The sequence below is a fragment of the Mus caroli genome, chromosome 17 (genome assembly GCF_900094665.2).
Source record: "Mus caroli chromosome 17, CAROLI_EIJ_v1.1, whole genome shotgun sequence".
Taxonomy (NCBI): domain Eukaryota; kingdom Metazoa; phylum Chordata; class Mammalia; order Rodentia; family Muridae; genus Mus; species Mus caroli.
The window spans coordinates 67818557-67836874 of record NC_034586.1 but is presented as its reverse complement, the minus strand read 5'-3'; the positions used below and the strand labels follow the sequence as shown (position 1 = coordinate 67836874).

The 18318-nt window shown below is 43.7% G+C and overlaps 1 protein-coding gene across 8 annotated transcripts in view; it reads right to left on the bottom strand.

Moving 5' to 3' along the window:
• Positions 1–18318, bottom strand: part of Clip4 (CAP-Gly domain containing linker protein family member 4) — a 97283-nt gene that overhangs the window by 1510 nt on the left and 77455 nt on the right. For 3 of the 8 annotated variants that reach the window (XM_021149448.2, XM_021149451.2, XM_029471329.1), the window contains 3 exons: positions 14473–14545; positions 8226–8351; positions 710–840 (listed from right to left, as the gene is read on the bottom strand). In XM_021149448.2, coding sequence (XP_021005107.1) covers positions 710–840; positions 8226–8351; positions 14473–14545 — 330 coding nt within the window. Of the gene's footprint in view, positions 1–392; positions 841–6243; positions 8352–14260; positions 14546–18318 lie in introns of those variants that run through there. The other 5 variants (XM_021149449.2, XM_029471330.1, XM_029471331.1 and 2 more) reach the window with 4 other exon arrangements.

The following is an 18318-nucleotide window of genomic DNA, read 5'->3' as shown; positions in this document are numbered from 1 at the left end:
AACAAGTGTCCTTCAAGGCAAGGCATCCATTGAGGAGTCTCCTTCCTCGCTACCACAAGACTGGAGAGTTCCTCCTTTTAGATGCCTTTGGGTAGCAAATGCTAAAAGCCTGTTTTCGATGGTGTTCCTTTATAGCATAGCTGGAAACAGAAACTCCAAAGGACAGCCAACAACAACATCCCCAAAGATAGGAAGATGAAGGCTGTAGGTGAATTTCCTACAACTTAAAATACCTGGCATTTGGTTTTAAGAAATCAAATCTATTTCGATTTATTTTCAAATATGTGTAGACTTTCAACGACCTCGAGAGAAGTCACTGAAACACAGCAGCCCTTCTTCCTCCTGTACATTCCGATAAGCAGCCGGCGACAGTGATAAAAAGACACGAAGCTGAACAGCACAAGGGGCTTTGCTTTGTCACAACAAGGCACGTGAAGAAAGATCACAAGACTCTCAGGCAGTTCTTAATCCCCTAAACTCCATTCCCTTCGAGAAACACATGAGAGCATGAGGGAACTCCAGCCGTTTTATTAATACTCCTAGCCCACTGGGATGCACGCTGGGATTACGAGAGGCCCATGTTCATCAGCATCATTAGCACATTGGGATGAAGCCTTCTGCCGTGCTCTCTTCTGCTCTGTCTCCCACACAAAGCAAGGCCCCTTCTCTCACCCTCAATATGAGACTTGCAATGACCATACAAACTCACTCTTGAGTCCATCCCGGGGAGGGCATTTTCCCCATAGAAGAGGACAGCGGTGTTTATCCTTCCCGAGCACTGTCAGAGCCACTGCCATTGGCACTGTTGACTGGGTTTTAGCACGGACCCCTTCAGTGACGCTGTGGGGGAAGAGAAGAATGACTTGAAGCTAAGCGTATAATTTTAACATGATTCAGTTTCAGTGTCAGTTTGATTTGATTTGTTATATAAAAAAAAATAGTAATTAGCTCACAGTCTTCCGTGAGACAAACGCACTTGGGCCAAGCTCTTTGAGGCTGAACAGATTAGGGCTTAGTTTCCCTCAATCTGACTCAGAGCAGGGACACACAGCATCAGACATTCAAAGCCCTAAGCTTTAGAAATGCTAAAGTTCAAATTCAGCACAGGACAGGCAGACTTCTGAGAGTTTCTATTTGACCTCATTGGTCTAGTTGAAATAACTGATAACTCACCCCATCTGAGGCTCAAACTCATCCTAGCTAGCCTATCAGGCTATACAGCTGTGCAACCATCTATGAAACATTAATATTTGGGATCACCCAGGCCTCTACAGCTGAACTTAATGCAGATTTGTGGGCATTTCTGCAACAATACTGGAGATCAGTAAGAGCAGATTGTGTTTAAACCAATAGCTGCCAATACTCAAAAATATCTTACACGCTCCAGGTCCTCCTCAGCACAGCACGACCACACACTTTCTTATTGGAAATGTTCAATAAAGTGGGTGATGGGACTCAGTACTAGTTTCTCGTTATGACAATTCTACTCAGAGACAGGAAAAAAGATGAAAGGAAACCCTCCCCCCAGCCCTCCATGCTTCTCCCTTGACAAAGGGTAGGAAACAGAAATATGTGTTTCCATTAAACATAACGAAACCACATTTAATGGCAGAAGCCTGGGCTTGTCTACTCTAGTCTCCCTATGTGCATACTCAGGTACAAAGCATGGGTAAAAATTGTAATAGAAACTTTTTTAAGCCTAGGTAAAGGCATCACACCACACTACAGTGGACTCTTAACATATTTGATAAGCTTGGTCAGCCCAACTATGAGACTTTGAATTCTGTAAGTTTTTCCTGTGGTGTCCTTGGCCCTTGACCTCCTTCAATCCTTCTTCACCCTCCTCTTCCACAGGATTCTCCAGCTCCACTTAATGTTAGGCTGTGGGTCTCTGCATCCATTCCATAAGCTCCTGGGTGAAGCCTCTCTGGTGACAGTTATGCTCAGATCCTGGTGTAGCCATTAGTAGACCCATAGGGGCTCCTGAAGATTGAACCACCAACCAGAGAGCATGCATGGGACAGACCTAGGTCCTCTGCACATATTAACAGTTGTGTAGTTTTGTCCTCATGGGGGACAGAAAAACAGGAGCAGGGGCTGTCTCTGAGTCCATTGCCTGCCTCTGGATCCCTTTCTCCTAACTGGGCTGCCTTGTCTACCCTCAATAGAGGAAAACACACCTAGTCTTCTTACTGCAACTTGATATGCCAAGGCTGGCTGGTATCCATGGGAGGCTTCCCCTTTTCTGAGACTGGGAGGAGGGGAGGATGGATGAGGAGAGGGAGGGACTAAAGGGAAGGAGGTGAAGCTGCATTCAGGGTGTAAAGTAAATAACTTAATATATATTTTTAAAAAAAGCACAAAAAGAAATTTAAAAAAAAGACTTTTGTATAGCCAAGCTTCTTACGCTGTAAATGGGGACTGGTGTACCAACCAAAGGACCTTAATGTAAACACATATGAAAATATGAACAAATGTACTTGTAGTATGAGTAAGCAAATATAATGGAGCAAAGGGTATAATGCAGTTTTAAACTTTTCTTTGGGCTCACAATGGTGCATTATATACTGAATGTCTCTGAGTCAATCCTCTAGGTAACAAATGTCTAACCAACTGTTAAAATCACTCAGTAATGTTTCTCAATTAAAACGATCCTAACATGTTATGTTTCTAGCCATTGGTCAATGAATTTAAGTACTAGTAGCACAAATTCTAAACAGATTCAAACTCAAAACTCTAAAATGAAATTATTTAGCATTAGAGACCAATGTGTTTGTGTTGTGTGTAGCTTTGCTACCCAGCCTGAGCTCCAGGAACAGGCCACATTACCAGCCCCCACCCAGCTTCACCTGAACCCACTGATATCACACACACACACACACACACACACACACACACACACACACACACACACCACACACCACACAGGTTGTTTATTTTCAACTTGCCTTCTGACACAATTGCTGGGCACCACTATCTGCTGCCTGGAAAAGCTTGTCCTTATCAATATTCTTATCTCCGCATCTCCCACCTGCCCTAACTTTAGTTGCTCAGTTGAATATAGTCTCTACTAACGATCCCTGACCACCCGCTGTAGGAACAGTCTGTGTGGCCACTCCGTTTCGAGATCTCATGTGGCTGGTTACCTTTTCTCCACCAGAAGCATGGCGAACTCTATCTCTCCTCTCCTTGAGCCTTTCTGCTTTATTTATTTATTTTTATTAGATATTTTCTTCATTTACATTTCAAATGCTATCCCCAAAGCCCCTTATACCCTCCCCCTGCCCTGCTCCCCAACCCACCCACTCCCGCTTCCTGGCCCTGGCATTCCCCTGTACTGGGGCATATGATCTTCACAAGACCAAGGGCCTCTCCTCCCATTGATGGCTGATTAGGCCATCCTCTGCTACATATGCAATTACAGACACAACTCTGGGGGGTACTGGTTAGCTCATATTGTTGTTTCCTCCTATAGGGTTGCAGACCCCTTTAGCTCCTTGGATACTTTCTCTAGCTCCTTCATTAGGGGCCCTATGTTCCATCCAATAGATGACTGGGAGTATCCACTTCTGTATTTGCCAGGCATTGGCATAGCCTCATAAGACAGAGCTATGTTAGGGTCCTGTCAGCAAAATCTTTCTGGCATATGCAATATTGTCTGGGTTTGGTGGTTGTATATGGGATGGATCCCCGGGTGGGGTAGTCTCTGGATGGTCTTTCCTTCTGTCTTAGCTCCGAATTTTGTCTCTGTAACTCCTTCCCTGGGTATTTTGTTCCCCATTCTAAGAAGGAATGAAGTATCCACACTTTGGTTTTCCTTCTTCTTGAGTTTCATGTGTTTTGCAATCCTAAATCAGATAAGGGACTAATATCCAATATATCCAATATATATAACGAACTCAAAAAGATGGACTCCAGAAAATCAAATAACCCTATTTAAAAATGGGGTACAGAGCTAAACAAAGAATTCTCAACTGAGGAATACCAAATGGCTGAGAAGCACCTAAAAAATGTTCAACATCCTTAATCATCAGGGAAATGCAAATCAAAACAACTCTGAGATTCCACCTCACACCAGTCAGAATGGCTAAAGATCAAAAATTCAGGTGACAGCAGATGCTGGCGAGGATGTGGAGAAAGAGGGACACTCCTCCATTGTTGGTGGGATTGCAAGCTGGTACAACCACTCTGGAAATCAGTCTGGTGGATGGACATAATACTACCGGAAGATCCAGCAATTCCTCTCCTGGGAATATACTCAGGAGATGTTCCAACTGCTAATAAGGACACATGCTCCACTATGTTCATAGCAGCCTTATTTATAATGGCCAGAAGCTGGAAAGAACCCAGATGTCCCTCAACAGAGGAATGGATACAGAAAATGTGGTACATTTACACAATGGAGCACTACTCAGCTATTAAAAACAATGAATTTTTGAAATTCTTAGGCAAATAGATGCAGCTGGAGGATATGATCCTAAGTGAGGTAACCCAATCACAAAAGAACACAGATGGTATGCACTCACTGACAAGTGGATATTAGCCCAGAAACTTAGAATATCCTGAGCCTTTCTGTTTGCCTCCTGGGACCGGAAGTCCCGCCTATCCCTTCTGCTCAGCAGCTGGCCCATGGCGTTGACAGATCAAGAACCAGGAGGGGAACAAGACTTTAGTATCAGAACTGCCCTCTACATGTTTGTGCTTTCATGGGATATAGTCCACTCTCTTCACGAGAATGACATAGTGCCATGATCTAAACTGGTCACACCACAGACAGGATGCTGTCCCAGTGACCTTGTCTTCTCCCCTTCATTTCCTCTGCCACTTCACCATCTTTGTCTCTTACTTCCCCCTCCTCCAGGAAGTTTGGGGAAGAATGTCCTCCATAGGCTCATGGGTTTGAACACTTGGTCCCCAGATGGTGGTGCTGTTTGAGGGAGGTTTAGGACGTCCTGCCTTGCTCATTTTTTCTGTTTCAAGCACGCTGTCAAAGATGGCGTCTTTGGTGTCCTGTTCCTACCTGCATGTCTCTCCACCACCATGGTGGTAACTGACTCTAGTCCTTCCAGAGACATAAACCCAGATACACTCTTTCCTCTTTAAGTTGCCATGGTCAGGGTGTTTATCACAGCAACAGAAAGGTGACTAAGACACAGGGCAGAGCTGCTACACCGCACAGGAACCACTCTTGTCTTCTTCCTTCCTGCCTAGTAAAGTGAGCCTGTCCCATGACCTGATCTTTCTGTCTCACCTTTGTGATGCTTGGCATTTTACTCCATCAATGCATCCCATGCCTCTTTTTGTTGAACAGACTTTGTGGAGTAGCAGGCAGGTGCTGAGGACTGACCTAGGTGTGAGGATCAACTGATGGATGAAGCTCTCAAAGCCCACCCCTCCATCCAAGGCCAGAATGGGAAATGAGCAGAAAGGCGAGTCTTTTGGAGAGAGGTGAAGCGTGTCAGGTATGAGCACAGCAGCAGCCTGAGAAGTAGGGGGACAGTGGGAAGTGAGAGGAGCATGGGGGGATGATGGGCATGAGACACTCGGAGTCCACTTTCACCTGTAAAGGAATCACTTGAAATAGAACATTTTGGACGCTAAAAATCACCCCTCACAACTTTCTAACAATAACAACAAACCATAGAATCACATTCTTGAGCAACTCCTCAGTGATGCTGAAGAAGGGTGGCTAAAGTCATAATTCTTGGTGAGTAAAAAGCATGAAACTTCTGGACATGTCAGAACCAATGCACTTATGAACGGACTCACACCAGCTGCGTCTGTCTGCACACCATCAAGCCAGAAGAAGTGAGGGAGGGGTCCACATACCCACTCACCCCCAAGTCAAGGAGCTACTAGCAGTTGATGGCTGCTGGGGCCATCAGTTTTCTTCAAGGGGGGGTTGCTCTTGGGAGGTTGTCTGTGTTCTAGTAGATGGCCCTATACCCGTACGGGCACTGCTAGATAGAATTAGTGAGTTGTAAATAAGTAAATAAATACATAAATAAATGGCATTTGTGGGGGTGGGGAGCCATGGTGAGGGCATCGGAGACGGGCTACAAGTAGGGTATAGGGAGATATGACCAGAATACATTGCATACATGTATAGTAATAAGGACCTGTAAGACTCTTTGTTATAAGGACAGGTGAATTCTGAGCCCTTATGTGGGGTTGGGAGCTCAGAGCACACAGTCCCTGAGACACTGAAGACAGCTCCAGAGAGGGTAAAAGACACAGCACTGCTCCAATAGCTTCCCTCTTTATTAATATTCAAGAAGTGATATTCAAGAAGAATGACATTTAATAAGCAAAACACAAAAGGAAACACCTAGCTTGCACATGTAGCATACGTAAGCACATACATTATATCCCCATCTAAATGGGAAAAGAACAACTGTTTTTTTTTACCTCAAAAATAACATCGGTGTTGGCATTTCTGTCTCTAACATACATTATTGAATACTATTTAGTAACAGGAAGAACTACAGACTCACTACAGTCGTGGATTTTATATTATGGTATAAATAGCTCTTAAGAAATCATCTATATAATAAAATAAGTTCACTTTTGAATTGCAGCAGTCATTTTCTTCAGTCAATAAAAATATTCCTGGATTATAAAGCAGCTTGAATTTGCAAATATATTTCAGGAAAATAACTCTATTTGAAATACCACACTTTTTAAAAAAGGCAACAAAGTGACCAGATTTAAGATTTAAGATAGTATATTGCAAAATATCAGCATAGTATATGTCTGAGCAAAAAGCAAGTTCCATTTGGAAGGATACTTTTAATTTCATAAAGCAAACTGTTCCAATATTAGTGTGGTAGTTTCAAGTCTAAATATTTACAATAGTGGATAAATCTTTACATGTAACAGGACAGAAACTTCAATACGTAACACAAGACCCATGTGTAACATTATTGTATCACTATCATGAAGCTTAGTTTAACATGTGCCCAAGACAATGAACAACCAGCCGTGGCTCTGCAGCTGTGTGGCGGGCACAACTCAACAGCTACAGCTACTCCCAACCCCACCCCAAGCCCAGACACCATGAACATCCACACGGATAACACACCCTGCCTAACACATTTTTTAATTTATTCTGTGAAATACTTCTTTAAAGTTTTTTTTTATTTATATCCCAGGAGGAAATGAAGGCAAAGTCTCAAAAAGTAAAAAGTGCATCATGTGTCAAAAGTGCTGTGCATGTTGGGAACTTATGTTAAATTAAGTGTGCAAAAAAGGTTCTGCCTTGAGCTCACGAGCCTGACTGCAAGTCTCCTGTAGTGCGTTCAGGTGGGGCAGTCGAGCTGCAGAAGAGAAACCTGAGGCCACACTGTGAGCTGAGGCACACACTGAGTCAGGAGGCCCTTGTTCATGCTCAGCGGTGTTAACCAGCCAGTGGTTCAGGAGAAGGAGATCTCTGTGGTTGTTAATGGGAGCAAAGCAGAGCCAGGTATCACCCGGTACTCACCGTCCTCCCAGGTTCTAACTGCTCACGGGAGCCTATCCCCGAAGGGCCAATGAGCCTATCAAAAAAATATAAAAGATGCTGTCTTGTGCCTGCTCTCTAGGTACTTCTTAGTAACAGACCACAGAGAATGGAAAGGAACATTCCAGAACAACTGGACAGGAAATGGGTCGTGTGAACATCAGGAAGCTGGCGGTGAAAACTTTCACTCTGTGAAGAACGTATACCATGCGCAAAACTTAAGCCCGATGGCAAAAGACCCACAACATAGTGCTAAGTAGCGCGTTCTTTTTTTTTTTTTTTTTTTTTAAGTCCCAAAATTTTCTTGGGACCTAACGTTTTCTTTTTAAAAAGTGCTCATTCTGATTACTTTCAAAAGAACCATGACCCTCAAAGTTCATACCTGTGTTCCTTTGGATATTTTTATGAAGGTCGCTCTATTTTCAGCTGTCACATAATAACTAAGTAAAGTAAACCCTTTGTCATAGACCTTATTTTTCATCTAGCACATATATATATATTCAGAGAAGCTCAGTGCTTCAGGCGGTTAACTCAACAATTCTCATCGATGAGCTTTGACCCACTAATCCCGCGGTAGGTCACTCGGCTTGGTCTAACCAGCACTCCGTAGTTCGGCTTACAGGTGAAATAGCGCTTGTCACCCACGGCACCGTCATTTTTCCCCTTGGCACTTCGGAGCTCCAGTCCAAGCCAGATGCCTGAGGCAAAGTCCGTGGGACCCACGTACCTAACCGTGGCCATTTCGTTAGAGCTTGTGAGCAGGACCTGAGACCCCTCGTGGAGCTTCACGGTCCCCTCCAGACCACCTGCCGTGGTGGAACTGCTCCAGCTGCGGCGCAAGGTGGTCTTGGTCCTGTCCGGAGGGAAAGCAAGAATTGGACTTAGGTACTGGAGTCACGGGATGCAGTTTCCACATCCGTTCCTGCTGCCACCTCCACATTCATTTAATTTACAAAAGAGAAAAGTTTATCATAATAACTTTATTATTTTTATTTCTGAGCAGCTAAGTATTAGTATTTTTATTTATTTAGTTTTACTTTCCTATCCTTCAGAAGAATCTTAATTATAGATAGAAGGCTTCTTCTGAATGCCCTTTCTTTTTGTTTTTCTACTGTCACAAGATAATAGCCTTTATCTTAATGTCATCATTTCTCCTTAATTAAATATAAAAGGCAATTTCCATTCTTACAGTAAAAGGACACTTGGAATTTTTTCTTTATTTTTGAGATTCTAATTTTTAAAATTGGAAATGGCCATATTAGGAATATACTTCCAATTTCTAAAAGTTTTTTCTCTTTTGAATCTTTTAACAACACCCATAAAAATATATATTCACACACACACACACACACACACACACACACACACACACGAGAGGCAGGGAGGGAGAGAGGATTTCAGAAAACAATTAGGAGAAATGCACGTGAATTTAATTAGTGTCAGTAAGTTGAAGAAAAGGAAATGGTATTCTGAATGTGATTTCACTTTAAAATATTTTCACATTAAAACAATCTTAAAACCTACAGCTTTAGAAAATAAATTTTAGGTAAAGATATAGGTCTTTCCCATGAACTCCAGTTGCCTCCCTTCTGCTGGCAAGAGAGAGTCTGGGCTCTGCTCAATACCATTCCTGCCCTTCTACAACACAGCCTCTCCTACAGTGTAGGTACCTCTTAGCACCTGCCACCTACCTGACTGGAACAAAGCAGGCCTGAGACTGGACTACCCTCAGGGGCTCTCCCTCTACCCATACTGCTCCCAGGGCCCTCCCTCTACCCATACTGCCCCCCAGGGCCCCTCCCCTCCCCATACTGCCCCCAGGGCCCCCCCTACCCAAACTGCCCCCAGGATCCCTTCCTCTACCCATATTGCCACCCAGGACCCCTCCCCTACCCATACTGGCCCCAGGGCCCCCTACCCTACCCATGTTGGCCCCAGGGCCCCTCCCCTACCTGTACTGCCCCCAGAGCCCCCTCCTACCCACACCAGCACCTCTCTCTGTCCACAGGAGGCAGTAGACCCTGATATTCATGACAGACACTGTTGCCCTCTCACTTGGGAAGTCCAGATGGCTATTTAGTGCCTGCCAAGGGAACCACGAGTCTTCCACTTTAAGCCCCTGGTCTCTTCTTCCCTTCCTTTCCCTCCCCTCCCCTCCCCTCCCCTCCCTCTCCCCTTCCTCATCTCCTCTCCTTTCCTCTCCCACTGCAGGCTGTGGCACTGCTACCTAAACTGCCTAAGATCTTCTAAGAGAAGCAGCGGGGCCTACTTCTTTCACCCTTTGTCTTTTCAGCATTTTTAACAGATTAACTCATTGTGTATCTGAGTGCATCACGTGTTCATCTGTCTGTACCTGTGTCTGCTGAGAAAGCATGGGTGCTTTCTGCACTTTCCATGGACTCTTTTGAAGCCATTCTCACGCTGAACTCATGGCTGGAAGTCATCAAGTCCCAGCCATCCTCCTGTCTCTACTCACCTTAGAGCTGAGGTTATAGTTTCCTGGTATACCTGACTTGTGTGGGTGCAAGATCTGAACTCTAGTCTTCTTGATTGGGATGCAATGCTGAGAAGGCTCTAACCCCCTGTGCCACCTCTCCAGCTCCCATTCGCTACAGTTTTAAATATGCTACCACACACAGTACCTTGTTTGTTTCTATTAGGCACCCAGTAAAAACTAAAACAATTTAAAATTTATAGCTAGGACACCAGAGCTCAGAGACTTTTCTAAACCATGCCTTCCAAAAACTGAAGAAATTGCCATCGGGAAATACTTTTAAAGCCCAATATGGCCGCCCACGTGTAACTCCGATGCTCAGGAAGCGGCGGCAAATTGTTCAAGCACCACCTCAGCTATGCCGTGGGGAGACTGGGCCAGCATGGGCTATCAGGTGAAACCCTGCCTTAAAACAGAAAATAAGGAGCCAGGCAAGGTGGCTTATGTCTGTAAGACAAGCAGCCAGGGGGCTGGAGTCAGGGGATCGGAAGTTCAGGGCCAGCTTGGACAATATGAAGAACTATTTCAAAAAGGAAAGAGGGGCAAAAGGAAGAAAGGAAGTGAATAGAATCAAAGCATTTACAATTGTTTATCCCATCAAATGTAAAATGCAACACACAGAAACAAATTTTTACTGAACGCACAAAAGCAACATATGAGTTCTACTCCTACACAAAACATCCATTCCCTCGGTCTCCCAACTCACACCAAATGGATGCTTTTTGTAGCCTGACGAAGCTGCCGACATTTTTTTTTTCAGAAAAATCATAGCAATAGGCTGTATTTTCTGAACACTCACCAAGTGCCTGACACCTCATACAATCTCAGCCTCACACAGCCAGGAATTTCACTGTCCCTGTTTTCTACATTTGCTCTGAAGTACGAATAATTAAAAATCAGTAGCACCACGTTGATCAGTCATCAACAACCCCCTTTTCCTCCGGGCAAACACCAGCACACCAGCAAGTTTGCAGAACCGTCCAACGGGCACACGGCTGAGTCCTGCCAGTGTCCAAGTCTAATGTTCCCACGAACAGTAATCAGAAAACACTGCACCCTAGAGTTCCATCATCAAGACTCGTAAGGAATAACTATGGTTTCAACAGAAGCGTATTTCCACTGAGGACTTAAAGCATTATACTGAGCAGGAGGGAAAAGAGGGCGCTTTGTCTCCTCATCTGAGTGGGAATCCTTCATATTTTTCTCCACTTAATAAGATGGTGGCTTTTGGTTCACCATATCTAGTCTTTGTTGTTTATGTTCCCTCCAGTTTTTATCACAAACGGTCACTAGATTTTTACCTGAAATGAACAAGTGTAACTATGTACAGATGACATGATTCTGTATATGAAGGACCCCAAAATCTCCACCAGGAAACTCCCAGAACTGACCAACATGCAAAGCAAAGGGGTAAGTTATACACCAGAATATCAAAACCAACAACCTTCCTATTAAAGACAGCCTGGTAAGGAAACCATGAGGGCAGCCACATACACTGAAAACCTTATGACCCTGGAGAGAGAGAGATGGAGAGACCTCTCATCTCATGATTGTCAGGATTAACATCCTGAAAACAGCTACTGCACCCAAATTAATATACAGATTCAATGCAGTCCAATAGAAATCCCAATGCAACTCTAAGCAGAAACTGAGAACAAACCACAATCTTAACATTCACATGGAAATAAAAAAGACCCTAAGTATCCAAAATGACCGTGGACAATGGAAACTCTGCTGGAAGTACCACCACCCCTGACTTGAAATTATCCTAGAGAGCCATGGTGAAAACACACAGCGGTGGCACAAAGCCAGGCACACTGAGCAGGTGCGGGAACCAGGAATCCAGATATATCCAAGCCCCTGTACCTACAGCCACCTGGGTTTTTACAAGGATGCCAAAATACACACTGGAGAAATGACAGTATCTTCAACAAACAGTGCTGAGAAAACTGGATGTTCACATAAAGATTGAAAGTTGATCCTTCTCGAATCCCCAGCACACAGATCAATTTCAAAGTGGATCGAAGATCTTAACACTAAACCAAAACACTCAGAGGGCTAGGAGAGAAGAGGACAAAGCGTGCTTCAGGAAGGGGCTTGAGGAGAGAGAGGACTTCCTGTTGGGAACCAATGATCAACGAGTAGAACTGCAAGTAATGAAAGTTTCTGTATCACAAAGCAAACTGTTAATTCAGTGAAGAGGCAGTCCACAGGCAGAGAGAGACAGAGATAGAGATGGACAGAGACAGAGACAGAGATGGAGAGATAAATAGATGGATAGATATAAAGAGACAGATAAATAGAGATAGATTGATGATAGATATAGATAGATGATATAGGGATGGATATATATAATTACATATATATAATTGGAATATATGTGTGTGTGTCTAGAATATACAAAACAAAAAACAAAAAAAAATAAACATGCAGTAAACAGACATCCCTTTTAAAATGTGGGCAATGGAACTGAACAAAGATTTCTCAGAAACTGCAATGACTAACAAATATTTTTTAAAGTATTCACCATCCACTCTTTGCCATCAGGGAAATGTAAATTAAAGCTACTTTGAAGGGGCTGGAGAAAAATCTCAGAAGTTAGGAGCACTGGCAGCTCTTCCAGAGGATCCAGGTTCAATTCCCAGCACCCACATGATGGCTCACAAGTCTGTAACTCCAGTTCTGAGGGATCTGATACCCTTTTCTACCCCCATTGGCACCAAGTATGCAAACTGTACACAGACACAAATATAGGTAAAACATTCACAAAACAAAAACTTAATAACTATTATGAGTTTCATTATCTTTAGTATTTTTATTTTTAATGTTTCCTGTATTTTATATGTATGGACGTTTAGCCTGCATGTTTGTCTCTGTGTCACAGTATGCACAGCGCCTGCAGAGGGCAGAGGCAGGAGTTAGAGCCCCTGGGACTGGACTCAATCATAGAGAGCTAGTGCTCTTAACTACTAAGCCACCTCTCCAGCCCCAGTTTCATGTTTCTTGATGGATAGGATCTGAGGGAAATGAACCATTATGCAGTGTTGGTGAGAGTTCAAACAGGTGCAGCCACTATGGAAATCAGTCTGGCAGGTCCTCGAAAAATCACAACGGCAACAACTACCACGTGACCCAGCTACAACTCCTGGGTATGTGCCTACTACCAAGGCACGTACGTATTCATCTGTGTCTTGTTGCTAAATTCACGGTGGTGAGGATGTGAACAGATAAGAATATGGTACCCCTAACACAATGGCATCTTATTCCTCCGTAAGGAAAAACTAAACTGTGAAATTTGCAGGCAAATCAATGGAATTGGAAAACATGACACTAAGGTAACCCAGGCCCATAAAGACAAATATCACCTGTTCTCATTTATATCGAGATCCTAGCATTGGGGCTTTAGATCTGCTTAACTTGGAGTGTCTATGAAGCCAGAAAACTATAAATGGACCATTGGTGGGGGTGGGGGAGGATTTTCAGAGAGGCGGGGATAACAGATGAGTTTATATGAATATAAAATAGGCACGGTGGATTTAAGAAAAGAAGACATGAATTTGGAAGGGAGTATGGGATGGGTCTAGAAGGGAATAAGGGTGAATATGATCAAAATATACTGTGCGCATGTGACATTCTCCGAGAACTCATAAAACATATTTATCCATAAGAACTTCAATTTCCTGTTCTTTCTATAGGAAGCGGGTAAGCACTACCAGCTGTTTCTCCTGTCTGCAGCCCAAGGTGTGCACTGAGCCTGCTGCCGTGTCCTTGCCAGGGGGCAGCACTGTGCCTCCTCCCTCAGTTTTCTGTTGGTGTCATCCTCTTGCTCACCAACCTCCGCACCAGTCCTGCTGCTCTCTTTCCCCAGAATCCTCTCTGTCCAGGCAGTCTCTTCTCAGTCCTGTCTTCCATTCTGCCTAAGAGCCCTTGAATATCTCCAGTGCACTGGAGAATAAAGTTACTGTCCTTAATCTCTCGGCGATTTGAGCAGGAAGACCGATTTCAAACTCCAAATCCGTGATGGGTTTGAGGAGTGTACACTACTAGGGGGAAGCCAAAGCATTTAAAATAATAATAATTCTGGGAGTGCCTTATGCAAACGGGCCTTATATTTCTTTATTTCCTGCATGCATGGCTGAGCATATTAAATCAGATCTGATTAACTCAGTAAACAGGAGTTCAAAATCAACCTTTCTTACCCAACGAAAACAAAGTGAATTCCCCTGGCTTCTATTAGCAGCCATACTAACCTCTTAGAAGAGAAGACACACACAGTGGGCTGCGTTTAGCCACTTGTGACATGTTTAATTGAGCTTTTAAATGAGGGAAGAAGAACTCAACACACCGGTCACACCTTCTCTCTTACGTGCTAACATTCTACCAAGCGGGGTGTACGACACAAAACTCCATTTTTCTTCCTTCACAGAATCCTGGCATGTTCATCTTGAAAGGCAGTTTTCTAAGGCTTCTCAATACTCACTTGGCAAAAGCATTTCTCCTGTTAATCTCTTTTTGAGAAGAAGCAGAGGTGGTGCTGAAACTTCTCCTAAAACCTAAATGTGAGAGTGAAGGACAGAAGAGGAAAATAGGTCACATGACTTCAGCCTTTACAGTGAGTTATTTTTAATCACTTCTACAGTGCTCCATGACACCAAGAGGTTTGTTTGTCTGTTTTGTTTGCTTTGTTGTTTCCTGGAGAAAACTGCTATGCAGCCGTTCTTCTGAGATAAAAATTCCTCATCCTATAGGGAAAAGTGCCTTCAACTCAGGAAGTAAACAGCTCAAATCCATCAGGAAGTTCCTGAAACCGACCAGATACAATACATCCCTCCCTCCCTCCCTCCCTCCCTGCACATGCACAGGTGGAAGAGACAGACCTGACCCACTGCCTGAAAGCTATGAAGACTACCTAAGCTGCGGGAAAGAAACACTCTCCAGCCTGTTGAGCTAACTGCAGGCTGTGCGCTCCCAGTTTCTACCTTTCATGAGCCATCCGTCACCCACTCTGGGGTGGGCTTTGGGTGACACAGCTGTCTCTGATCACTTCTGCTCCTATCAATAACCTTTCACCCATATTTCTGTAAGTGGCCTCAATAAAACTCATTGGTTCACCAAGATGGGCCTTGGCGATCTCCTTACTGTGGTGCATTGTCGGCTCCTACATAGGGTGAGTAAACACCTGTTCACATCTCCCCGGGAACAGCATCACACAGCGAGATGAAGGCACATGCACACCCAGAACACAGCTGCAGGTTGGATTTCTAGACCATTTCTCATCTTTGCCTTCGCGAGCAGGCTCTGCTCTCACGGGGATAAGTGATGAGCACAGCATGACTCTCAGAGCTTTCTCCTGTAAGATTTCTTGAAAACCAAATAATACCAAATCACACCCTGATAAAGTGGATTCAGTAAATGATGAAATATTACAGTCTTGATAATTATATAAAATGGTGTTTTTTTAAACTGTCATAAAAAATATTCCAAGAACAGAACACTGGACAATAAACTTCAGAGCTCCTCATTGTGGCCACACCCCTACACAAAAGTTCAAATATTAAGAAACTCCCCAAAAGGTAGACTTTAAAAAAGAAAATTAATGTCCAATTCTGGTAAATCAGAAGTGCTGAACAAATCTCTTGATTAAAATAACTCCAACTTAAAACAACTATAATTTTATAGAATATACTGTTGAGCTAACTCAAAATCATATTCACACACACACCTGCTGGTGTGTGTGGGATGTGGGGTGTGTGTGTGTGTGTATGTGTGTGTGTGCATGCACACAAGGGACACACTCCAGACCGCCAATGTACAATTTCAAAGTGGCCAAACCATAAAAAAGAAAGGAGCCAGGAGAAGCTGCTAGGCCCCCGGTGTTCTGGGGCGGTGGGGCTTTCTGGGAAATGCACAAGTCAGTGTATCTGAAGGCATCAAAGCACTGCCATCTATAAAATTCTAATTAAACAAGCATCTCTCAGTAATAAATTAGAAAGTCACAAGAAGAGGAGACATCATAAATCAGGCTCAACAGACACAGGGTGTAGAATTAGACATAACAAAGCTCCCGACATTAAACTAGTTAGCACACAGTGATAGATAATACTTAAGATGTTAAGGACATGAGAGACGAGCTTGAGAGCAGGCGGGAAAATGAATAGCAGTGAGATGTGCAGAAAGAAAAGACATTTTGATGATTATTAATGGGGCGGCTGGATCAAGCAGTGGAATAGACACAGTTGAAGAGAGAAACAGGAAATGGATAAGGCTAAAGGCGTGTTCCCAAAGGGACAAGCTGTAGCAGATACAAGACTTGCTTAGATGCCAATCTCCAGATCTAGGAAGACCCAGAGTGTCAAACAGGAGTAGCAAAAAGAAATTTCTACCTGCATATATCCAAATAAAACTGCACAGTACAAAGGGAAGACGCCTTCAAAGCATCCAAAACTAACAAAAAGGCAGGATAAACCACCTACAACAGTGAGGACTGATCAGATACTGGACTTCTTACCATGACAGCAGCCTAACCCTTCTGTCTACAGGGAGAAACTTCCAAAATTCTATATCCAGTAAAAATGCCACTGGAAAGGACAAACAACAACAACAACAACAACAACAACAAAAAGTATACATAGGCAAAAAACCCAAAGTTATCCTAAGAGGAAGTTATGAATATAAATGTGCAAACATAGACGTGAAATAAAATATTACAGAAAAACTATTATAATGATGTCTACCTTACAGGGGTGCTAAAATAGAACCAAGACATCTCAGCTTCTAAGGATTCAAATTGTGTAGGAAGAGGGTAAGAATGATTGACTTTGGCCGGGCGTGGTGGCGCACGCCTTTAATCCCAGCACTCGGGAGGCAGAGGCAGGCGGATTTCTGAGTTTGAGGCCAGCCTGGTCTACAAAGTGAGCTCCAGGACAGCCAGGGCTATACAGAGAAACCCTGTCTCGAAAAGCAAAAAAAAAAAAAAAAAAAAAGAATGATTGACTTTAAGCAGTGTGAAGTGTGTACATTAAAGGATCTATGGTGATTGCTAAGTAGCATATTCAGAGTGCAGTTCATACACAGTAGGGAAGTAAAGAGTGCAGAAAAAGAAAAGGTAGGAGCGCACGCAGAGCAGAGTCAAGCAGGAAGCAAGAGCTGGGCGTGGTGCTGCATACATACCACAATCCCAGCACGGGGAGGCAGAAGCAAGGAGAGAAGACCTCACTGACTTCAAGGAATTCTAAGTTAGCCGGGACTATGCAAAGATGCTGCATCAAAAACAAGATAAAACAAAACCAATGACAGCAACAACAAAAACAAACAAAACGAAAACAGAAAACAGCCACTATTTATGACTTGGGTTAAGGGAGTTTGCTGTGCAATCTTGAAGAGCAGAGTTCAGATCCCAGCACCCACATAGCAAGAGAGCATACAAGCAGCACCTGAGACTGCACTCTGAAGAATCCAACACCTTCATCTGGCCTCCATGGCACACAGAACCCCCCAACACATGCTCATCCACTCTCAAAGAGACATACATAAAAATTAATATTTAGGTCCTGGGTCCCTCAGAGACTAGTCTGCACAGGTCCCTAAATACAAACGAGCGGACTGCAAAGGGTGAGGGAGCAGACTGGAGAAGCTACACAGCTTCTGGAACAGGTCTGTTTCGGGCCTTCATCTTTAGCCAGGAGGCAGGTCTGAACACCAGATATCTGTGCACCTTCCCTGCAAGAGGAGAGCTTGCCTGCAGAGAGTACTCTAACCACTGAAACTCAGGAGAGAGCTAGACTCCCAGGTCTACCAACAGAGGCTAACAGAATCACAGGAGGAACAAGCTCCAACCAGAGACAACTATAACAACGAACTCCGAGATTGCCAGATGGCAAAAGGCAAACGTAAGAATCTTACCAACAGAAACCAAGACCACTCACTATCATCAGAACCCAGCCCTCCCACCTCAGTCAGTCCTGGATACCCCAACACACCCGAAAAGCAAGACTCGGATTTAAAATCATATCTCATGATGCTGGTAGAGGACATCAAGAAGGGCTTTAATAACTCACTTAAAGAAATAAAGGAGAACACTGCTAAAGAGGTAGAAGTTCTTAAAGAAATACAGGAAAACACAACCAAACAGGTGGTGGAATTGAACAAAATCATCCAAGATCTAAAAAGGGAAGTAGAAACAATAAAGAAAACCCAAAATGAGACAACGCTGGAGATAAGAAACCCTAGCAAAGAAATCTGGAACCATAGATGCGAGCATCAGCAACAGAATACAAGAGATGGAAGAGAGAATCTCAGGTGCAGAAGATTCCATAGAGAACATCGG